General features: G+C 30.4%; 2 protein-coding genes across 2 annotated transcripts; one reads left to right on the plus strand and one right to left on the minus strand.

Annotated features, from left to right (window-relative positions):
- Positions 1-1,198: 1,198 nt before the first annotated feature.
- LOC106677098 (vesicle transport protein GOT1B) lies at positions 1,199-4,614 on the plus strand. Its single transcript, XM_014414799.3, has 5 exons — positions 1,199-1,458; positions 1,548-1,639; positions 1,720-1,898; positions 2,876-2,957; positions 4,183-4,614. Exons 1-5 carry the CDS (start codon positions 1,434-1,436, stop codon positions 4,225-4,227), a joined length of 423 nt encoding a protein of 140 aa, XP_014270285.1. The 5' UTR covers positions 1,199-1,433; the 3' UTR covers positions 4,228-4,614.
- Positions 4,615-5,722: 1,108 nt separating this feature from the next.
- On the minus strand, positions 5,723-23,155 carry LOC106677099 (probable ATP-dependent RNA helicase DHX34). The gene is made up of 19 exons (XM_014414800.3): positions 22,712-23,155; positions 22,395-22,623; positions 22,201-22,319; positions 21,946-22,112; positions 20,548-20,751; positions 19,206-19,332; positions 18,652-18,800; positions 16,684-16,888; positions 14,978-15,192; positions 14,705-14,896; positions 14,387-14,578; positions 13,595-13,822; positions 12,331-12,447; positions 11,280-11,446; positions 10,274-10,384; positions 9,357-9,478; positions 8,251-8,479; positions 7,965-8,083; positions 5,723-6,020 (listed from the first exon to the last, which is right to left on the minus strand). The coding sequence occupies exons 1-19, from the start codon at positions 22,905-22,907 to the stop codon at positions 5,890-5,892; spliced, it is 3,219 nt and encodes a 1,072-aa protein (XP_014270286.1). The 5' UTR covers positions 22,908-23,155; the 3' UTR covers positions 5,723-5,889.
- Positions 23,156-25,101: the final 1,946 nt, after the last annotated feature.

Genomic DNA, 25,101 nt, shown 5'->3' on the forward strand with positions numbered 1-25,101 from the left:
TTCTCTAATATTCTAGATAGTACCAAAAATCAAAACAAATGTGATTACTAAATTTGCAGTTGTTTTATTTCACTCTATTTTCTAAATATCACATTGTTATAATCACCTTGCTGAGGAAAAGTATCTATGGTGGGAAATCCCAATTGCTCAAGGACTTGTTTGTATGCTGCAATCCTAAGTAATGCCAGCTGCGTCCTATATAAACAAGATGAACTGTTGGAGATTTTCATTGAGCTCTTGGATAAGAGGCACTTTCCAAGCAAGTGGAGAATTACAAAAATGAGAAACAAGGTAGGAGAGAAGGATAAGGAACCACCAAGGCCTATCAGCTAATATACCTCCTTCCAATCATTAGCAAAGCCCTGGTTGACAACATAATAACATATAGCCTCCTCAGTGCTTCAAGCCATCCACTGTGGTTTGGCTCCACCTGTGACAAGGGAACTAGAGATGTGCTGTTGAGAGTGCCTTGAGATGTGGAAGGGAGGGCGAAAACGTATGCGCTACAATTCCTATTTGACATATCTTTCATCTTTGACAGTGTAAGGTGGCACCCATGCTCTCACTTCAAACCCAATAGGATCCTAAGAACCCCAGTAACCTATACTCCCTCGTTGGTGGTGACATAAATGATAGGAGTGTTAGGAACAGGGCTACTAGGAAGTCCAGAGAAAAATCGAAAGAGGATGCCTACAGAGCTAAGTCCTTGATTCGGCCCTGTGGAAACCAGTATCCCACGAGTGGCTGGGGAAGCTAGAAGATAAAACAGTTCCTTGGCACAGCCTACGTCAACGACCTGGCTTTTTTGTTGAATAACAGATCCAGACATATATTCAAGGATAAAAGGAAACCCCACTGGAGTAAGAATAGGAAGGGGTTTCGATACGGCATTTTGAATTTTCAAAGCCGGTTTTCTTGGACAAGGCCAGATCTCCAGAACGGATTGGTTAGTGGAACTGCAATATCTTTTTGATGGACTAATCCCCTTTCATTAATGACATTCTTCAGTGAAACACCCTGTATCGTAGTTACAAAGAGGTTAAAAAAACAAAATAAAAATTACTGGAGAGGATGTCATGAGATAATGAGATGAGGTACTACTAATCATCTATGTATATGTTAGTAAATTAAATAAAATATAATATATACTATCGATATAATGTTGTTATGACCAATCGATAAACGTAGAGCTTAACAACAGTCAACTAGTTGATGCTAAGTTTACATTTGTACACGTCACGTTCAATGATGTTGCACTATCATCATGTTTTCTTAACAAGCATTTTATAAATAAAGCTTTTGTTCCTCCAGCTTGGATATTATTCTTTCATGGAATGATAAAATAAAGAGGCAGTATCATTCCCCAACGGTTACCTACCGACTGGTTTCCTCAATTTGATTAGAAGTAAACAGTGGTTAATGCTGTTTCTGAGATGTTTGAAATATCTGATACTCAAAGTAATAATATGAAGTTGTCTACGTTTACTTGACATTTTGGTTTAGCTTGAATTTTATTATTCCTACGATTTGCATTTTTATTTTTACAGAAATCGGTGTTGGCTTAGCCGCCTTTGGAATCTGTTTCCTTTTTCTGGGTGTGCTTCTGCTATTTGATAAGGGTTTACTTGCCATTGGAAATGTGTGTCTTTTAATTAAATTGATTATGTTCTGTAAGCCATCATGTTTTCTAATTGTTTAATATATTGTTTACTTGTTTAGATTCTGTTCATTTGTGGTCTTGCTTGTGTAATTGGTCTGGAGAGGACTTTCAGATTCTTTTTTCAAAGACATAAATTCAAGGCGACTTTGGCATTCCTTGGGGGTATAGGAGTTGTGCTTCTTGGATGGCCAGTGACTGGAATGATAATAGAGACCTATGGATTTGTTCTTCTTTTCAGGTGAGTTTTTTGAGAAAGTTCAATGAAATAAAATCCTTAGTGATAACCTTGAGTTTCATTTTGCAAGAAAATTGATTTTGGCCTTTGGTTTAGCATGTGTAATTTTATTATGTACAAATCATTGTTAGAGAAGGCAACTCAATATGTAAAGTTTATTTTTTGGGTATAGAATTTAAAGAAGGCAATGAAAACCTTGTGGATTATCCTAAATGAATTACATGGTTTTCATTACCTCTATTAATATGTTTTTTTATAATGATAATAAACAAATTCATGTTTATTTTGTATTCTTTGAATTAAACAATTTTACAAATTCTTCTAATAGAGATACTCTTGTCTGCATATTAACATCACTGAAATTCTGAAGGCTTAAGCTTGTTTTACTTTATCCAACAGGGTATGTATCAGACAATTGTTCAGGATATTTTTTAGAAAATAACTGACTGTCAGGAATGCTGTTTAAACGTATTTCCCTTGAAGGGCATTAAAGAATATTTGATCTGCACTGTGTTATGTTAACTGCCTTTACTGGTGTGCAAGGAAATTATGTTGTTGTAAAGAATATGAAATAAGTTTGCATTTGTGTCCAATCTGTTTCAGTTATGTTTCTTAATTATTGTTTATTTACTATATTGTTTGTGATTGATGGTGTTTGATTTATGTATGTTTACTGATTTAGTTTAATTTAACATGTATTATAAATGCTTCATCAATCCTCTTAATTTTTACTTCTCTGGTTTTCATTTTGTTGATGGATTAAGTATGCCAATTAAAACCGAATTTATTTCTAAAAAGAATTGACACTAAAGTAATTAGTTTAATGTTCCTGTTTAACTATCTGAAATTTAATGTGACAGTTAAGAAAAAGATGAACTTCACTGTTAATTTTTCTATTGCATACATGTCGTTGTTTAGGCTGTGTTATGTTTAAACCATAGATTGTTATTTTATAATGTAATTAATTTTTTTTGTTTTAGTGGATTTTTCCCAGTTGCTGTTGATTTTTTAAGAAGGATACCAATCCTTGGTACTATACTAAGACTACCAGGCATCCGAGGTGTAAGTACTGGAGTGGATTCATAAAAAATTGATTATTTATTCTTTAATGTGTGGTTGGTAGAGAACACAAATAAATAAAAACCTATTTATTAGTGCCAATGTTTCGGCTAGAATTTCAGGGTGGCTGGGACCGGGTCACTTGGTGTTCGAACTGATGAAGACCTAAAATTCTTGCTGAAACGTTGGCACTAATAAATAATATTTTAGTTATTTATATTCTTCACTGACCGTACTCCAACCATCTTCTCATATATCATTATAAATATTGTTTTGTTTTTTTATGAATAAACGTGCTTTGAAATAAAAATATTAATTTGTCACACAATTTATTTTATATGTATATAGAATATGGAAACCTGAACAAAAGAATTGAATTCAATCCTTATTTTTTCACAATGCGTTTTTATATAATTATAGTACGAGCAACAAATTGAATATGAGAAATAATAGTAAAAGTGCTAGTCAATATAATGCATGTCAGATCTTATGTTTAATTTATTAGAATATCATTTTCTGTGATATGAATAGGAAGGAGCGTCATCACGAGGATGGTTTTAATCACTAGTACAGTAACAACCTATATTTTTAAAGGTTATTAACTCCTTAATATACAAATTAATAACCTATCAAATATTTTATCTCATTTCTTGTGATATTTTGAGAAATAGGGTCGAAACAACAATAAATTTGTCTGAATGGCAATAAAGTTTCATGTTTTTTTTTAAAAATATATAACACCTACATTCATACCTGTCAACATGAGCACACAAGCTTATTATATAGACAGGTTTTAATATAATAATCCCTCCTGTATTATATATATTTTATAAAGCATTAAAATAATTATCGGGATAGAGAAAATATTTATAGTAGTGAACGTCTTTAATATTAATCTTCCTAGAAGCCTATATAAAATAATTAATAAGGCTTTTGTCATAAAACATGCCAACTGTAAAAATGAAAACTTTTACAATATTATATTGTTTTTAATTAAAATGTTTTATCTTGAATCATTAATCACTTTTCATAAGTTAATATGAACATTATTCTTTTGAGAAAACATATTTCATAAAAATTCTTCAACAATTTATGAAATCAGCCTTAAAAGCCTTTATTACCAATTCATAAAACATTTCAGGTACTATGTTTTATGACCGAACGTCACAAATATTAGATATGTATAAAATAGCAAAAAAAAACTGATGTTATTTCTGTTCTGATTCAGGTTCTGGATTGGATAACAGGAGATTCAAAAAGGGTAACAGTGTGACATTAGGTTCAGAGCTGAAAGCATTTCACATTGATAACAAGTTATGGAACAATTTGTCTTTGTAAAGAACTGTACCAGCCTGACTCGCAGTCTTGGTTCAAATTTTGGAAACATTACTGGTTAAACTAAAAGCATGTAAAACTGGTGAATGAAATAACTGAAGATTGATGCTTTGTATGAATCTATCATTCATATTGAATGAAAGTACTTAGTTTTGAAACTTTTCCTGTTGATGTTATTATTATAAGTGGACCTGAATTAGATTAATTAAATTTATGCTTGTAAATATAAAGTCATTTTCAAATGTTTTGTTAAACCTATGTGTTGTTAATTAACTGTTATTGGTTATTTATAATTTATTTCTTGAATAACAATGTCTTGTTGTATCCTGTGATTTTTATTTATTTACTTTATGTACAGACATTTGTCATTTTCATTTTATTGCCATATAGAACTGATAATCACTGTACGAAATTATGTGTATATCATAATCAACAAATACCTATTTAATTTGTATTTCCTTTTAGTTCTAGATTTTATACAATTATAACTGGTTCGTATGTAGGATTCAAAAACATTTCTATTTATATAAACATTCAAATTATCAATGTAATGTTTCTCAATTGTTTTTTAGTCATTCCTTTGCTTTTCCTGAACTATTTTTAATGAAGAGTATCCTATTGCAAAGATCCATTACATTTTATGGTGGTTTTTAAACTGATAATGTAGAGTGAGTCCAGTGTCGAGGTCTACTTCTTATTCTTCAGCATGACTGGACTTTTTTGATTTTTTTTACTCTCCACCTCACCATCTATGGATTACAGTTTACTAACTAATTCTTACCAGAGTTGGAAGTTTGAGTTTTTATTACATTGGCCCACCACAAAATAAATCAATCGGCCCAGGCTGTAATTGAACTGACACCTCTCCAGACTCGAGGTTGCCAAGGTGATACCCTAACAAACTCAGCTACTAAGGCCTTATGACTGAAGGACTATTCTCTTTATAGTTTAGAAGAGTCTATTTGACTCATTCTAAAGGAATTTGTAAAGGAGTCTTTCACATCTCTCCCTTCACAATAATCACATTAGTGATAAACAGTTAAAACCTACAGCTCTTCACCTGTACACAACTGTAGCTCACCCAGCAGTAGTGAAATATTTATTCCTTAATTAATTTTAATAATAAAATTTTACATTAAGTTATGTAAGAAAAATACAGCATCTTTACATTCTTAATTTTTCCAAGCTGATTACATTTTTTTTCAATTGAAGTTCTAATCTTCCCCAATATATTTATTTGTTTACCTATGGAAGCTTGTTTCTGTTTTTTCAGGTTACTGATCAATAAAATGTAATAAATGTACACACACACACACACATATATATATATATATATATATATACACACATACATATGCATTTAAGTTTTTTAGGAAACTAAAAACTAGAGCTTACTAGGTTCTGGTCAGACTATACAACTGAGTGATGATAATTTTTATTTCAACCAAATAAAAACAAATAATTTTCTTAACAATTAAAGAAAAATTTCTGAAATACACAAGAATTATATTCATCAATATAAAAATATTCTATATCCAGTAATTACAGAAATGTACACTTCATTTTATTTTGAACACTGGAATATGAATTCCATTATTTACTATGAAAGATGTGACTTTTTATGTTTGAGAATTTCTGTAGGTGTTAAAAACAGACTTTTTTTACAATCAGGACAGTCATATTTTATACTATTACTTTTCCTGGGAGAAACATCGATTTCCTCTTCTTCATCTAAACAAAAAATTATATATGTATATTAAACAAAGAAGTAGTTTTGGAAAGCATTACAAATATAATTGTTATCACAAAAAAAAAGATTTGTACATATCTTGTAATTGATTGGTAACTTGTGAAACCTTTTTTTCATTATAATGAAAGAGTTTGTTTCTCACATGCTGCAGAGAACCTAAAAAACAGCTTACAGTGAAGCTGATCTCATGTTACTGTTAAGAATCTGAATCCCCTTGACTACTATCATCACATCTAATTTTGCAAGAATTTGCAGTTATAAACAATACTATTTTAATACTCAATCCTAAAAGTTGTTGACACCTTGGCCCAACTACAGCATGAATTACTCAAGACTGTTAAATTTTTTTATCACATAGTATCTTTCATCTTCGAGTCTATCTTTAATCTTCCATTCAAAACTTAATGCATTCCAATATTTAACCCTTTAAGTGCCAAACGATGATATATCGTTCATAGCATTAAATTTATAAAAGATTATAAATGATATAATTCCATCGCATTACAAGAAAAATATAAATCATTAAACAATGGTCAACAAATCAAAACAAAACTGAAAAAAATTTAAAATTGGTGGATGGTGATTCAAGGATAATTATGGGTTGAAAGAGCCTGTGAAATGGGTGCCAAATCTAAAAAGAAATCAGGAGGATAGTTTTGGAGAAGATACCAGGATAAATTTTGTGGATTCTACGCAGCTTGAAATGTAAACTCACAAATTTAAAGGGAATTAAATTTTTTGTTGATTGGTAAATCCTGAGACTTAAAACCAGCAACAGATCATCGGCTACATACAGCAGCATTAAGACAAATCACAATTTTTAGACAGTTAGACAGCCATCTATGTAGTAAGAAGTTATGTAACCTAATGTAAATAAAAGCAATTGTAGACAACAACACTGAGTTATATTGGAGAAATACCAGAAAGCAGGAGCAATCTAAAATGTTCATAAGAGGGCCCTGCACAAAAAGAAGCATTACGCAAGGTCTATAGTCCTCTAAGTAACAAGACTATATACAGGACAATGTCAAGTAAATAAACACTTCTATAACATGATATTAACAGAGCCACAAATTTGCAAGTTCTGCAAACAGGATGATGAGATGGTTTATCACACAATACATAGATGTGATGTATTAGCCAGAATTTGGTTCTTGCTTTTTCAGTCAAGACCACATTACAGGCTCTAATCTCTGTGAAACCGTGGACCCAAACACAATATCTAAATTTTCAAAGGCGATTGACTTGCTTTAAGAGAATATAGGATGGCGAACAGTAGGCTTTGAGAGTGCACTCATACCGGGTAAAAAAAAAATTTGTTCTATTAACTAAAAATTTGAAGACTGCAACTCTATAGTTAATGGGTATACAAATAAGCTTCTGCCCTTTGACAAAAGATGGTCCCATAAGGTGTCGTAAAAAACATAATATCATAAGTTTGGTCATCTTATAACAACATAAGCTTGAAGTAATAGCGACTCTATATTAGCATCAAATAATTTTCTTCATGCGAAAATATCAAGTTTTGTGCCAAATAACCCTCATTGATTGCTTGTAGAAGCATATAGTCAGGTTGCTTCAAGTGGGAGAAGTTATCATGAATGGTTTAAAAAGTTAAAAATGGTCTGTTTGATAGAAAACAACGGAAACTTATTTTACCCTTACATATTTTTTTTATAAGGCATTCCTCAGCAAAGGTGATGGTTTGCCTAGTTATCTACAGGTGACTAACCTATTCTAATCATGGTAGGGGGCAAGTTTTTCAACTTAATAAAAAAGTCAATACCCCAGGCCAGATTCAAACCAGCGCCACCCACAGATCTCAGAATGATAGACCTAGGCCTAACCTGAGCTACGGACGCCCCAACCCCTAAATATTTAATCATGCAATAAAAGAAAACAGTTTATGAAAAACAATCAAATACCTGGACCTTTCTCTGAATGAAGCTCAGACAAATGGCGTTGTCTCTCAAGAGGAGAGATAGGAGCAGACAAGTCACAATGAGAACATGACCACATCTTGTAAGCAACATCATCAACCAAACTGAAATAGAATATATAAATCATTAAGTACATTACATAAAATATAGATTAAGTTGGGGGAAAGGAAAATGTTATTCAAGTTTGAATGTAACAGGTTTATCAAAGATCAGCAAGGTTTAAAATCAAAAGACAAATAAAATCATTAATATATAACATTAAAGTATTTACCAATCATATGTGAGATAAGTGTTCAAAGAAACACCACCCACTTCTGGATCTGGTTTCAAAGGATCAGGACCAAAAGGGTTAGATCCGCAGCTTATAGATCCTCCAGGACCAAGGTACATAGTGGCAGTATCGGCAGGCAACAATCTTTTCATCCTGTAAGCCACTTCACTTCTCATTAGTAACAGCAAACCCTCTGATAGTTCACGTTCCAACTTTTGGCCATCTAATTCTAAGGTGAAAACAAAAATTATCAGGTTAGTTGTATTACTATAAATAATTAAATCTAATATAAATGTTAAGTAAATGCTGTGGTACCACAAATGTCTGTGTTTATCTATTCTGTAGTTAATAAGCTTTGGCTAGATATATAAGTTCTATCCACCTCATAATGACTCTACCCACGCACTACCGCTGGCTTCATTTCAATCAGGGACTACCAGCTATTAGTCATGAGAAGCTCTGTCTCTACTTCACCTCCTCTGTCTTTGTCATTCCTTTATTCCTTTTATGGTATCTGTACTAGCTCAGACAGTCCTATTTCTCAATAATTCATCATTCGTAATAACTCTCAGCCATTCAGTTTGATGATGACTTTATTCATTTCTATTATGATGAATTAATACTCAAACCCTCTCACTTTCCTATTAACCTTCATCCAAGTTTCCATCGTGAAAAAGGAATTTAGTAAAGTAAATAAGGTAAAGTTATATTTTGTATGCTTCTATTTGTTTTGTGACATATTTTATTTTGTGGTTCATTCATTGTAAACTAAACTCTTAATGAATATTAATTATACCGTGGTTCTCCATTCGGCCCAGTCAACTTTTTTCATATACCTAAATTGTTCTAATTTTCTCATCTAGTGGATCTGATTAATCCTTTAATCCTTATAAATTTAAAGTGATCTATACCTTGTAGATTTGTATGATCCCCTATCAAGATACAGTCTGTACAATTATTTTGTAAAAAAAACAAAAAACAAGTTAATTAAAGTAAGAGACAATTAATACTGCCACAGACACAGTTTAGAAGAAGGGTCTATTGTGGAAGGTATATCACCTGAAATAAAGGATTCTATCAATAACAGAAATAAAAAATGAACATACCTTGAAGACGAATCTGTAATAATTCTTCCCACTGTGAACGGAGTTTGATTACTTTCAATAACAACTTTTCGGCTATCATGCTTTCAGGAAAGGTTAATTCAATCCAAGAATCACAAATAATCCTAAAATATAATTATTTATTTATTTATGATCATTTTTACTTTCACTCACCTAGAAATTAAATATATAGTTAGGGGAAGTATTTCCATCATGAAAAATTTTGAATCTAGATACTTTTAGGGTCTTCTGAGTCCAAATAACTAAGTCCCACAAAATATCTGGCAGTGTTTTTTTTTTAATGAAAAGCCTAGCTCAAATATGAAAATTAATAGAGAACTATTTTTTTTTTTATTACTGATTTTTATTTATGTTACCAATACTTTTTGCTAAAATTGACTTAACGGAAGTGTCCCTTTATACACTAGATTTTACATGATTATACCATTTTATCAAACAACTCTTAAAATATTGATTATACATGTAATTAATAAAAAATGATATGGTATTTAGTATCAGGTAGGTCTCACCCTCATTAAAATAGTCTGACAAAGCTTAACGATCAAACTCAAAAATCTTCCCCTAAAGTACATGTCATTTTGTTTGTTGCAAATAATTTATCATATCCTATTAATAGAAGTAATAAACACTAGAAAATACAAAAAAATAAAATAAATCATAATTAACTAAAAGAAAAAACAAACATTTTCTTGGTCCTATGGTTATTATGACAATAATCAGATTTTACATTCACTTACCTACGTAGGAAATATACATTAAGGAAAAGTATTTTCATCTTAAGTAATAAAGAAACTACTGTTTCTTAATTACAGGAGTAATTTTCTAGCAATGTTGAATGGTAAGAAGTAGTGTGAGTGGATACTAAATTTTTACTATAATCAAATAATAATTTCACTTACCTAGAAAAATCTGCATTAGTGTGCAGCTTATGGGAAAACAGTAGGAGTGTCTGAGCAGCAGGCATACGTACAGAATTCACTAAATAAGGTCGATTAGTTTCCAATAATGACCTATAAAATCAATAAACATTTCTAGTGTAAATAATTAATTACAATGAATTGTAATAATAACATTATTATTAATAAATCAGTCCCACATCATTTTTTGGCTGCTATGATGCCCAAACAAAAACGATATTTTCCTACAAATTGATTGCTATCTTATAAGAAATTCATGCAGATTTAAAAAATGACAACAAATATATAATTGTTTTTACTTTCTTCAGACTGGATATTATTGTTAAAATAAAATCAATTGTATCCAAATTAAAGTCTAAAATATTTGGCCAATCCGGCCATCCACAAGGACAAGCTTAAATACCAATTTACACTCACATAAAATATTTAAAAACCTTTTTACAGGGCATTCTGCCCAGGCTACTAGTTTCAAATAAAAATGCCCTATTGTATCACTCTTTTATTAATACTAAAACTTTTAATTATAATCAATTTAACACTATTACACCTTGCTATCACAATAATATTTGTAAATTGTAGTTTTTAAAAATATTTTATATGAGTGTAAATTGGTAGTTAAGATTGTCCTTGAGGATGGCTGAATTGGCCAAAATGTTTGACTTTTGAGGAAATAAACAATGTTGAGGCTTTAATTTGGATACAATTGATTTTATTTAAACAATTTAACAAATGTTTAGTCACTATAGAGCAATTTGCATTTTTACAGAGGAAAATGAGGTTTTCTAGGAAAATTATAAAAAACTAATCTTTAAACAAAAGATTGTGAAAGGAAGATCAAGTTAGTGTTTTTTAACTACAGTTTTGGTAAAATATCCCTCCCGAACCACTGACATTTCCTCCTGAAACACCCTGTGTATAGGCTACATAATTTTAATTATAATAAAAACTACTAATTATTGTATTAAATAATTGAAATTAATAAACTTACATATAAAATAGAACTTGATGTTTAGATGTGAGAGCTTGCTTCAAACTTCCTCCAGCTAAATCTGCTTCTGATATTTGTAAAACTTCTGAATGTCGGCCGAAATAAGACAATGGGTGTAAAAAGACATATCCCTTCTCTTTCGTATGAAATAATTGTTCACTTACACCCTATAAAATGGTAGAAAAATAAATTGAAAGAGATAGTTAACTTCAATGATGCATTTCATTTTAAAGACTAAAAGTGCTACAAAAATTCAAAACATACTGCATTAAATTAATTTATAGCAAGTGGGAACAGAGCCCTCTTTTCCCTGTTGATTGAATGAATCTCCCACCCTCCAAAAAAAAGAAGAGAAAAATCTTGAGAATGTAAATTGAAGTAATAAAATATATTTATAGTAATGAAAATTGTCTCAAAAAGATATCCAAAAAAGAAAGATCAAGATATTTGGCCACTGAGTGACCAGGAATCTCAGCTCAACAATACGAAAAAGAAAAAAAATGAGGAATTCCTCAAAGAGATCAATATAAATATTTTATATTTTACAGGCATATCCACTTAAGTAATAGTTTTTCTTAATCTATAGTTGTAATAGTTCTTCTATTTCATTGTTTCAAGATTTCCTAGATCTAACTGGTCCTATATATTTTTACTTTACTTCTCTATATATGTAGCATGGGAAAGTATTGTGATGGAGCAAAATTTTGAATTCAAGTTTTCAACAGTCATATACATGTTTTGAGGTTCCCTGAATCCAAATAACCAAATATTGCAAAAGAGTCAGTGCTCAAAAATGAAAAGTTTATCAATCTTTGAAAAAGCTTTTATCATTTTTGTTTCCTTTTTACAATTTATCAGGATGGTATAAATAAATTTAGCCAATGTCACTAATTTCTTTTAAAAATTGCTGATAAATCAAAATTATATTAAATTTAAACATTTTATGGGTCAATTATGGGGAACATATTTATTAATAATTAAATATATTGATAGGATACACAAAACAGACTAATTAGAAATAATATATATATATAAACGTTTTATTACTAACCTTAGCCTGATTAAATATGTCTGGGATAGCAACCTGTGGATATAAGCCAGAACAGAGGATAACCTTCAGGAGAGTCAAATCCCTGTAGCTGACAACTTTAGACCCCTCGATTAGATCCTGAAGAAAAATGACAATTGCTATAATTGTTAAATTAGAAATGCTAAATATTACTGCATTAAAAGATCTTAATAATGTATGAATCATAAATAAATTTATGAACTTATGATTTATATAAAATTAATTCTGTATAAATTAATAAACCCTTCTGTTCGATAAAGTGGAAATAATTGAGAATGTTTTTCAGTTCATAAAATATACTTTAAAACCAAATCCCAGAAAAATGATTAAACTAAGCTTTGTCATCCTCCCTGCCCTTCTACACATCTACAATTTTCCCTTTCAAAACTCCATTTTTCCCACAGCCTGGAAAAAAGTACTCGTTCAACAGCAGAATAAGGTCCCATGTCCCTCCACAGTTTCCAACTTTAGACTTATCTCCATTCTATCAAACCTGTCAAAGCCACTGGAAAGAATAATTCAGTCCCAGTTCACTTCATCCCTTGAACAAAATACTGTCCTCAATCATTTTCTATCAGGTTTTCTTTCTGGTTATTCTGCATAATTGGATCTGTTAAAAATTTCCCAACACCTCGATTCCTCCCACCAACTCTATTTTTCATTTATAAAAATGACCTATTTAATGTTATCTGCCACTCTCAATATAATTTGTATGCCAACTACCAACCAATATATATATATATATCCTTTTATCCATTTAACATGACTAATGCATTCTGTAAGCCCCAGGGAGATGTTGACAACAATGCTGGGCAACTGAAAATAAGTTAAGCTTGAATCCAGCAAAAAACAATAAGAAGACATATGTCATCTTAATTGAAACAAGTTTTTATATATTCCAAACGAAATATAAGTCCTATTTTTATCCTTATTTTTTCTTTATCATTAGTACTGTTTCCCCATTTTTTGTCTTAAGGATAGTACTTTTTTTTCTTAAGTCCATCTATCTATCCAAATTTCAGTACACTTAAATTAGTGTTTATTTTTCATTTGATGGTGAACATCACAGGAGCTACCCACTGCATAAATAATATTATGCACATATTTTTTTTTAATATTGAATCATAATAGTGCTTTCTATATTTCATAGTTCTCAAGACAATGTTTTTCAAAAAATTAGAAACATATAGCTACAGTTTAAAAAATATTTATTTCAAAGAGAAAATATCAAATAGAATCCTCTTACATTTAACTGAGACTGATTATTCATTATTCTGAAATCTATATCTCTTTTGTCGGATCCATAATCTTCTTCTGTGCCACCCCATGGTCTTAGAATCTTTCTTTTTCGAGACATTTCTTTTTCTTCAGCTTCAGCTCTCATTCTTTTTAATACTCTCATTTCTCCAGTCCTAAGAGCTCTCTCAGAACGACTTTTTTCACCTGAGTCATTTTCTTTCATCAAGTTACACTCCTACACAAACAAGAAAAAAAATATATAAACAGGTAAAATGTCAAATCATTTCAAAGAGCTATATTATATGTATCAGTGAAGAACACAAACAAGTAAAAACTTATATGTATACTTCACTGACCGTAGACCCACTTCTCCTTATATGTAACCCACTGCTAACTATTAACTCATCATTATATTATACTTAGATGGTTGACTATATTTGAATTAGAAGGAGATGGTCTAGAAAAATATAATTAAGAAATAGTTTTAGAAATAATAATAGTAAAAAAAATTTCTTTGTTATTTTATACAATCATATATCAGCGAACAAAAGATTTTCCTTTCCTGATCACAATTACACATCCAGCAGTTTTATCCGACAAAGTATAAGTTACACAGGGTGATAGATTATAAAAATACTTAAAATCAGATTAACATAAAAAGCATACAAAACTTTTTCTTCTTTTCAAGGTTAATTAACTTTAAATGTATTCAAACTTATGAGTATTAATTTCAATTAAAAAAATCATCTTTTCATTTGACTAAAATTAGATTAATAAACCATTAACAAATTTCATATACTTGCAAAAGAGTTTTGAACTGCTTTCGGATTTTCGACATTTCATAAAACCTCTGCTCCTCTAATTTCCGAGCTTTGCACCACTTCCGAGAATCACTACCTCGGCTAGATCCTTTTATTTCCAGCCATGCTCCATACATTTTCAACAAACCAATGGGATCACCGTGGTCTGATTCCAATTCATCTCGTAAGACCTGTTTTATATTTTTAAACAAAAATTGAAACAGTTATGGAAAAATGTTTGATTTAAAGGTGAAGATAAATACAAAATAAACATAAATTTAGTAAATGCCATAAGAATAAATAAGAACTTTATTCACCTCAACTTCACGTGAAATCGACTTATCCACGATGGGGGTTTGAACCGACATACCAGCAGCAAGGGATAAGACAGGTTCTATTTGATGAAACATTGAGCCACAGATCAGCATTTTTCCTAAAGGAATATCAACAGGCAATCTGGAAAGTAGAGAACCTATTGGAGTCAGCTTCTCATTTTCACTTACAGCACCCTGTAAAAAATAAATAAAACTTATGTTCTAAAAACTTAAGGTTTTTAATGAAAAGTTTTAATGAGAAAAATAAATAATTACATGTTGCTTGAGGGCCAAGATAGTATTTTCTATATTTTCTGCAGGTGGAGGCTCAAGGAAAGGAAATTTGCGCGCATCTGGAAGGCCGAGGGACAGCATCTGTAATAGAAGGGAGTCCAAAGGCACTCGCTGAATCTCAGGAGTAGTATAGTCTGCCATTGCACCATAATCTGCTTCGCTGTACAGCCGATAGCAAACACCAGGACCAGTTCTTCCTAAAAAACGCAATTAAAATTTATCTGAAGCATTAGAATGAAGTAAAGGAATTACGAAATAGATAAATGTTCAAATAAATATATTGACAGAAGTTTTAAATTTTTAAATTCAGATGTTACAAAGTAATAGAGCTAAAGATAAATCAAAATAAAAAAATCTGATGCAGTGCAGGCATCACACAACTTTAATTTACCGCCCTACTTTGAGTTTAAATTAATCCTCGCTCTTTTCAGAAGGGATATTCTATGTTATTTACAGCAGCAATAAGAAAGCAACATTACCCATAGTAATTTTCCAAATGAATCTTTCAGTTAACAGATAAACTAAAATTTCAACATTTTCAGAAAAGTACTTTTAATATTATTTCTCATTACCAAATTGTAACTTTTTTCTTTTGCAAATTATTGTCAGAAATATAACACTTTAATAAATTTTACATTCTGTTCTTAAACCTTTAATTCAATGCTAAATTGTTATAGAATAAATATTAAAAATACTAAGAATGATTTTATACAGTTATTCCTGGAAACGTGTTTTCAAGGAGAAAGAAAATATTTATCTTTTCTCCTTAGATTAACAATCAAATCCTTTCATAGTTTATATTCAACCTTTTTTTACTACTAATAAAAATGTGGGTTGATTAATTATTTAAAGAAAAAAAAAAGTAATTTAGAGTAATAAACCCAATTTGAAAATTGAGCATTTAAGCTCTGTCAAACTATTTCAATGAGGATACAACCTAGCTGAAATTAAAAAACACCTAATTTTATGTTGATTTACCAAGTTTAATAAAAATTGTTTGGGGATAAAACCCTAAAAAAGTGTAAAATAGATATTTTAAAGTGGCACTTTTGATAGGTTGACTTTAACAAAAAGGTTACAGTAATAAGTAATTCCACTTTTCATTTCTTAGCTAGGCTATTCACATACACAAAGAACATTTTGTTGAGATACTCAGACCGTAACTCCCCCCACCAGTTTACGAATAATCCTCGTAAACTAATACTATTCAATTATTTAAAACAAAAAAATAATGAAAAACTATTAGCAATAAAAAAAAATTTCCTATATACATATCATACTAAAAACTCACAAGCTCCCTTGCATAAATGCTAAATACATAATAATAAAATTTTAAAAAAAATTCATACAGTAAATGAACAGGCTAGAATAAAAAAGAAAATATTTACAATAATCAAAAACATCGAATGAAAAATACAATATTTACAAAAATCAACTTTATTTGGACTTACACGACTTAAAAATGTGTATAAAAAAATTTGAATTCATAATATTTCACAATTGCAATTCATTCCCTTACTATATATATTCCATATAAAGATAAAGTGAAAGAAACCCATAATAAAATTTACAAAAATAAGTAATATGGTAAAAATAAATGGTTTAACAATCATGTACAATGTAAATTAGTAAATTAATAATTTGCAACAAGAGGAATCTTTAAAACTTGTCATTAAAAATTACCATACCAGCTCTTCCTTTCCTTTGTTCAGCTGAAGCTTTGCTAACCCAGAACTCCTTGAGCCTTTGTACCCTTAAAACAGGTTCATACGACATTTCTTTGACCATGCCAGAATCCATAACAAATCTCACTCCGTCTAAAGTAATTGAAGTTTCAGCGATATTTGTTGAAACAACACATTTACGCATGCCTTCGGGGGCATAATCAAACACCTGAATGAGAAAAAGTTCACTTTAAATAAAGATCATTTTATAAAAAAAAATTGTGAGATATAATCAAAATATTGTTTAAATCAATATTATTGAAAGTGGAAACAAAATATTATAATTCAATAGAGGTATTCATGATGTGTTAAATGTAAAATGTTTTACTATGTTAAATGTTATAAGTATAGGATTGTGAGCAGCACAATTTAAAGTCATGTTAAATGTTAAATGAATATGAGCTTCTAGCTGATTTTCTGAGCAACTTGCTTTATAATCTTTCCTTCCTAAACGTCACATTATTGTTTAATTCAAAGTTTTGATTAAATTAATTTATTACAACATCCCTAAATTAAGTGAAAAGTGCAAGTTGTGTAAAAGTTTGACTACTGAGTGCCTTGTTGACCTTCTAACTTGTGAGGAACAGAATCAAGATGAGCTAATTTTCAACTCTCATTACATTATTATTATTGCTTTATTAGTCATAAAAATATCCAAAACAATACAAATACAAAAAACACTAACCACGAGTAAGTAACCTAACACAACAAACAAAATGATGACAAGCTCAGCTGGTCTGTTGTGTTACGTCATTCTCCATTTAACAGACCTAGTAACAAACTCTCAACCATATTACATGTTATATCATTTTAACAAGGTAAAAGAAGGAAATATTTCTCCATTTAACACGCTTTAACATGTTAAACTAAAGATCATGAATACCCCTATTGTTATATTAAGTTCATTGATGCATATTTTGAAATTGCCTATACACCTATAAATACCAAGTTAAATTGGGATAGTATTCGAGAATTCTAATAACTCGTGTTTCTAGTTTTTAGTCAATAACAACAATATCAAAGAAACAATAAGTAATTATCTAATGAGCAATAACCAAACCAATTGTTAATGGTAATTGTTCAATCAAATAATAATAAAGATGATAATAATAAAGGCCTAACGAACCCAAAGGTTCAATGCCCATACCATCAATCGTTCTCTATATACATTTGTCCAGTGACGTCCCTCCAAACACAAATCTACTGAATCAGTTTTAATACAATCCTCCCGTCAAAGTATCAGTCTACACCTCGGTTCAATGTTTATTAACATTTTAGGGATTCGTTTGTAATTAAGTCCCATATCTTATTCGCTGTAATGCTATGAACTGAATTATAGAGACTAGGTGCTGTTTCTTCAGTTCAGCATTGTTTCACCTTCTTAATTATCCCGTTAAATCATCCTTTTTTGATCCAAATATTCTATACAATACTTTATTTTCAGAAACCTAAAGGGGAAGTTCTTCCCTTATTGTAAGAAACCACATTTCGCATCTGTAAAGAACAGTGGGAAGGATAATAATTTTGTAAATTCTAATTTTCAAGTTTTCAGATCAAAGCGAGGTAATTTCAGAACTGAAAAATAACAAGCATTTCCTGCCATAAACCTAGCGTTTACTTCCTCATCAAATTCCTCGTTTTTATAGTTACTTACAAACCTAAACACTTAAACTTATCTACTTGTTCAAACGTATTTCCTCCTGGGTCTATATCACTGAAATTGTTCCCATTTCTACTGCTAACCATATATTAAGTGTATGGTTGCTATTATTATATAAATGATTATTGGCATATAGCTTGCTGGAGAGTGTGACATAGAATTAAATACCACAGTAAAGATGATACAATAATATAATTGTTATCATTTAACAAATTTCTCACTAAGCTATTTCATACTTTAAAAAAGAAATCTTTCTTGTAGTAAGAATGTACCTTATCTTGTTCAGCGATAGACAGTGAGCTGTGAAGGGGGAGTATTATCCATTTGTTATTCTTCTCATTGTATCTCTGAGCTGCTTCTATGACAGTATTAATTTCATTTGTCCCACTTACAAATATTAGTAAGTCGCCTCTCTCATTACCTGAAATACATTTCCAACAAAGCAGTTTGGTTAACCCAAAATCAAAAAATTAAAACATTAGAAACTAAAAGAGGAATCCCTAGCCTATAAGAATATTCTTGACCTATAAAACATAAAAATATTTTCCTTCACATGCATATTTCAAACCTTCAAGTCTCCACCCTCAGATATTATCCTCAAAATGACAAATAAAATTTCAGAATCAGTTGATTGGGATGCAAAGTGGAGTGAAATGTTGGTTTCCAATAAATAAATTATAAGTCATTAGGGGTATATCTTGCAAAGACTATGCCCTCCATTATCAAATGTTAAAAACAAGTTAAATTATAATCAAAACCCATATAACATTCCCCAGGGCAATCTGGTAAAAAAGAAAAGAAAAAACAACAGTTAAACATTACCTACTTGAATATTTCGTATCAATGATCTGCATTACCCTGATGTACGGGCCTGGGTCTAACCTTTCAGCTTTTATTTCAGCAGGAGTTGTAGGCATATAGTTCACCGAGATAGGATATAATCTTCCAGGAACCTAAACAAGGAAAGGTCCATAGTTCATTAAAATATATACATAACTAAATAAATGAAATACAAAAACAAAAAATAAGACTAAGTCATAGGTATGGTTGGTATTATGATGGAGTACTGATAGTCCAAATTACATAAATACATTTCTAAAAAATTAATAAAATATAAATATAAATAAAATATAAAAAATTGAATTTGTTTAACTCCATATGACTCATTAAAAAAAAATTATGGTAGCCTTGAGACTGGCCGCCAGAAGTTAAACTTCTAGAAATGAAATAATCTGTTAAATTTTTTTTTTAATAACAGTCATGTATTCCCTCTTACAGCTTAAGGCAGAAAATATTAGTTCCAGAATAATTATAATTAGAATAGAACAGCCATTTCCCAAGTCAATTTTAGCAGAAACATTTTTTATATTTGGATAGGAACTCATACTCTCCTATCAGGAGACAGGAGCTCACTCAATCAGCACTGTTAAGTTCCTTGAAGCTCCTATTACAATATAAAAGTTTTCCTACCGGAATTGACCAGTGTTGCCATTCTCCCTCCACTTCCTATTAATCCAGGCATCAGAAAATTAATTTACACTTTTTTTTTTTTTTTCCTTGATTTGTAGAATATAGGTAAAGAAGTTTCACTTCAAAATTATAAGCTCAATTTTTAAAAATATTATTTCAAGAATAATATTGCTTAATTTGAAATGTAAATTATCCCAATCGTTTTGGATGATAGAAACTCCACTGTACTCATAATAAAGCCATTGATAGTAGTACTCTAACGGTATCAATAAATCTGAGAGGAAAACTATTCCAACTTGCTGTATTTTAGTCTGAATATAATACTTAGATACATCTTTACATTAGTTTGTTAAATTATCTTTATAAATTAGGCTGATTTTTTTTCTTTTTCAGTTAATTAACTAAAGCATTTATTTCACAGGTTACATTACCTTATCCTTCAAATTATGATACTCATGATTATTTTTGCCTTTGAATACCTCTATTTAATAATTATCAATACTTCATGTTATCTACTTTTACTATTCAAATTTTACAACTACATTTCCTATATTTTTATGAGAGTAAAATTTTTAAAAAATCATTAATCTACAGTCAACTATCTACACCTCATTTAAAAAAATTATTTTATTTAATAGTAAATTATTTATTAACAATATTCAAGAGCACATAAATAATTTTACATAAAACCATCATACCTGAATAGTAGCAGCTTCCTCGCCAAAATAAGACTCAAATAAAGGAATATTGATGGTAGCAGACATCAGAACAAGTTTCAAGGTCGGCCTTTGAATGAGCACACATTTTAGAAGACCAAGTAAGAAGTCTCCTTGAAGATGCCGTTCATGAATTTCATCGAGAAGAATGACATCGTACTCAGAAAGAAGCCCATCACTGCCGACCTTGATCACACACAAACAACTCAAAAAACCCTGCACTTATTACACATGCAATAATATCCTTTTTCAAAATTATTGACCCACTTCACTTCAGACTTTGGCCTACTTAACACCTATGGAATCTGACATGCTTAAGTTCAAGAGAACCCATTTGAGAAAAGATAATATTGGAGCCACTCACACCAGCTGAACCAATAATTTTAATTCAACCAATCCAATGATTCTGCAGGTTTAATTCTTTTTAATTTTAAATACTACACAGCCTTGACATATACTTTTTTATTGAAAAAGTTAAACAGAACACTGTAATACAATGCCAGAAGCAAACGTTAGATGAATTAGGAACTTATGTATAATCTCGATTGAAGAAAATAACAGAAGATTTACATTTAATCAAGTTAAATTAAATTAAAGTCAAAATTTGGCACCAATGATCTTATATAAAAATTTTCTCTTTGTGGTTGCTATGATATTGGATGATGGATGATATATAATTTGAGAGATAGTTGACTGTGGATGACGTACAAGGAGAAGATGGTTGGGGGTGCGGTCAAAATAGATAGAGATATTTCGAAATAAATGAGCATAATAAGATTATATAATTTTCCCTCCCTCCCAGACAATGAAGAAGAATCAGTTGTAAAAGAATGGAGAGGCATTGGATGAAAATCTAGAATCACAGCTGGAAATAAAAAATTGAGCATCTGAATTGGATTCCACTTTAATTTGCAGTTAATCAGAGTGAGTGAGAGTTCATTAAATTTTATTAATAATGTATATGTTATTCTCTTCGGTACTACTCTTTCATGGATACTGGATCAAGATATCACTAGATCAAATTTACACTGTCTATGAAATGCTGAAAGTATCTGAGTGTGTCTGTTAACACTATTACTAGATAATAATTATATTAGATTAGGTAGATAAAAATAATTTAAGAAAATTGAATTAGTTTTTAAAAAGACAACTATATAGATATGTATATATATCCCATTTTATTCAAATTCCCCAAGGTATTTTTCCACATGAACATTTCTGTCATCTGCCTATTCACTTGATTGTCAAGTCCTTGGTCAAAATAAACTGATGGATCATAATTTGGATACCCCTACTAAACACGATTAAATATTAAATTTGATACCTCATTCAACTTTTTTCACATAAAATATAATACTAAGTAATAATACAAACTAATACCTGTCTTAGTAGTAAACCTTCAGTTATAAAAATAATCTTTGTGTCTTTTTTTCGATTTTTTTCAAATCTGATTTGGAAACCAACTTGTTCACCAAATTTATTCATTGTTTCATAAGAAACTCTCTTTGATAACGATATACATGCCAATCTTCTTGGTTGCGTACATGCTACAGTCAAGTAAAAAAAAACAGTAAAATTGTTAGTCAAAATAAAATCAATTGGCTAATTTTATTTTTTTTTTAAATTTTCTCCTACCAATTTTCTCAAAACCAGCATTCAATAAATATTGAGGGACTTGAGTAGATTTACCACAGCCTGTATCACCAGCAATAATTGCCACTTTATTATTTTTCACAGCATCAACTATCTGCTCTCTACAATTAATTGAGTTAGTTATTAGCTATATAATATTTATGTTAAAATTAAGTGTTTTTTTATGCCTTATTTACTTGAATTTGAAGACAGGTAAATTTTCTTGCATTTCTTTGATCTTCTTAACTTTAGCAGTATTTTCTTTTTGTTTGAAATCTAAATAGCTTAGCAAAATAGTTTGAAAAGTAATTAAGCTTTCTTTTTTAAAACTAAATGCTTCATGTCTAGTAACATTTTTTAAGAAACTTTTTTCTTCATCACTTAAAATTAATGTCTCAATTAACTGACTATTAATTTTGTCTCTGTCTGTAAAATATAAATGAAAACATTTTAAAAATAAATAAATGTATACATATCAAGGACAAACATTACAAATTTTATAATTTTCATTTACCTATATTTTTCTTAATACTTTTTGCTTTACGTTGAACAGCTTCATACTTCTTGGTAAAAAGCCAAAAATCTTCTCTGTCTTTGACAAAATCTCTTAAATGAAATATTTTACTTAGTTCGATCCGTGAATTGAGAAATGACTCTTCATTATCTTCACTTCTGCTGTCAGAAGAGTGATGGTCTTTCCGGGAACCCATTTTTAATATCAAATAATTATTAAATATCAAATGCTATATCTGTTTTTCATGATATAACACAGAAGTCAGCACTCCAACATGTTTTAGCCAGACATTAACTTAGTGTTGAAAGATAATGATTTGATAATAGTGTATAAATCAATAGTTTAAAAGTAACCAAGTTCTGATAATTATTAGTCAACAATCATTGTTTACAAATTTTGCAAACAAGAGGTTATATGAAGTTGAAGGTTTTACTGTTGGGTTCAATGAAGTTAATCAAAGGGGCGTGGACTGCTTTGGAGCCAAAGATGTATGAGCTTCTGGACGTAAATTACCTCAGGATTCAGTTTGATGTTGATTATTTAAAAAAATTAAATATTATATATAATTAACTAAAAAAAAAATTTTTTTAACCCTTCCTTCCCCAACATAATTTGAAGATATGCCTTTCGAAATATATAAAATGTAAAAACTGAAAAAAATCTGCCCGCTATCCCTGGCTTTCTCAGCAAGCAAATTCGTTTGCACCTATTGCAAAGAAACGCAAGGAAATTGAAGACAATTTTGAAAGCAGGAGTAAAGGCTTGCGATTTTGCCTAGTAACTATCCTCAAACTCAATTATTCCATGGGCAGAGCGAGAATCATTTTTTAGAAATGATTATAGATAATCTGGAAGAATTTGACGAGTTAAGAGGCGACGCTGCATTCTGTACCCACATGGCTGCACTACAATGTGTAGAGAACAAAAACATTAGGTATGAATTGGAATGCTCAATAAAAATAGTATACCCATTTACTATTTGAGTTTTTTTGACCGCACCTAGACCATATTCCATTCATTAGGTATGAATATTTGAAGTCCCGAAAGTACTAAAATCGAACGTGTTATCAGCCTCCTCAGATGGGGTCTTATGTAGTCCCTAGTAGAGAAGATATGCTAGAGCATCAAAAGACACAAATTGTAGAAATAATGGGAGAAAAATGGAAACAACAGAGGAATAGCAGAAGTAGTGATGGTAAAAGATGAAGAGAAAAAGGAACATAAGGTTCATTTATCCATAAACCAGAAGTCAAGATGTCTTGAAGGGGCTAAAGATTAGAAGATATTAGCTCAGAATGAAAAGCTGGGATGAAATGGGTTCCAGGGAAGATGAGAGAAGAGACAGTGGTGATGGAACATCCCGGTTTGAATCCGAACTTGAAACATTAGTTACAAGGGGAAATCAGATGCCAGCCAATTTTACTTAAAATTGGTGAATGCAAGAGGAAAGAATTAGTTTTCCAATGAGTTGGAGAATGAAGAAAGCTTTCGCCTTAGTAAGGAAAACAGAAAGAATAGAACTGATGAACAGAAGAAATCAAATTTCACGGAAGTATGTTGAATACAGAGCAAGCCCCAACATATATCAAAGGCCAAAACAAAAGATTAATGGAGTAGTAACAAACCTTGAAGTTACAGAACCAGCAGTTAGAGACTAGCCTGGTAAAGGCAAAACCACCGAAATTGGAGTTAAGAGTAGTCAAAGAACTGAGAAGGGTCCAACTTATAAAATGCACCATGGGGCACATTTGAAGGGTAAGAGATTTGGGAAACAGTGAAATAAAAAGGAGAAAGAGGATAGTTGAGATTCTGTATCTGAAACCCGCAACTTAAACAGGAGAGCAAGTCCGAGGTGAAGGCCGTTATTCAGCAGATAAGTAAAATTCTAGGTGGATGGTGTAAATTAGCTACTGTAGTCAACAACCTAACCTTGATATGACGGATCTGAGATAATACACTGTGGTAGATAGTGTGGTATGCTATATTAGGAGGTAAAAGTTAAAATTGTTTTTCAATTTGAAACTATATTTATTTTTTTAAACAAATCAATAATATTAAAAAAAGTTGTATCATAAGAATTATAAAATATTACAGGATATTTTAGTCTGGATCGATGAAATAAAATATTTCACTTTATAAATTCCTATGTTCATATGTTGTCCTTTCCGGACAAAATGAATATAGACTAATTATTATGATTAACAGCTTTTATTTAGCTTGTAGCTTTATACTTTGTGTTACACACTACTATACTTAAAACCAAATTTTAGTTTATCCAAACATAGATAAAGGTTGAGAAGGATATGCAAGAGTGATCTACTCGCTCTTTTTTTTATTGGAAGATTGTTAGTAAGCCGTATGTAATGATTGAAGGGAAATTGTCAAGGTGG

The sequence above is a fragment of the Halyomorpha halys genome, unplaced genomic scaffold, assembly GCF_000696795.3.
Source record: "Halyomorpha halys isolate HHAL.00 unplaced genomic scaffold, Hhal_1.1 Scaffold87.1, whole genome shotgun sequence".
NCBI classification, from domain to species: domain Eukaryota; kingdom Metazoa; phylum Arthropoda; class Insecta; order Hemiptera; family Pentatomidae; genus Halyomorpha; species Halyomorpha halys.

Bases quoted from the DNA above. Each gene is read 5' to 3' on its own strand.
- LOC106677099 (XM_014414800.3), bottom strand. From the start codon at position 22,907: ATGGGTTCCCGGAAAGACCATCACTCTTCTGACAGCAGAAGTGAAGAT. The intron at 22,113-22,200 runs GTAGGAGAAAAT...ACTTGACTGTAG, and splicing joins TGCTGGTTTTGAGAAAATTG to CATGTACGCAACCAAGAAGA. The intron at 14,579-14,704 runs GTGAATAAAGTT...AATATAAAACAG, and splicing joins CGATTTCACGTGAAGTTGAG to GTCTTACGAGATGAATTGGA.
- LOC106677098 (XM_014414799.3), top strand. From the start codon at position 1,434: ATGTTTGAAATATCTGATACTCAAA. The intron at 1,459-1,547 runs GTAATAATATGA...TTATTTTTACAG, and splicing joins TGAAATATCTGATACTCAAA to AAATCGGTGTTGGCTTAGCC. The intron at 2,958-4,182 runs GTAAGTACTGGA...GTTCTGATTCAG, and splicing joins GACTACCAGGCATCCGAGGT to GTTCTGGATTGGATAACAGG.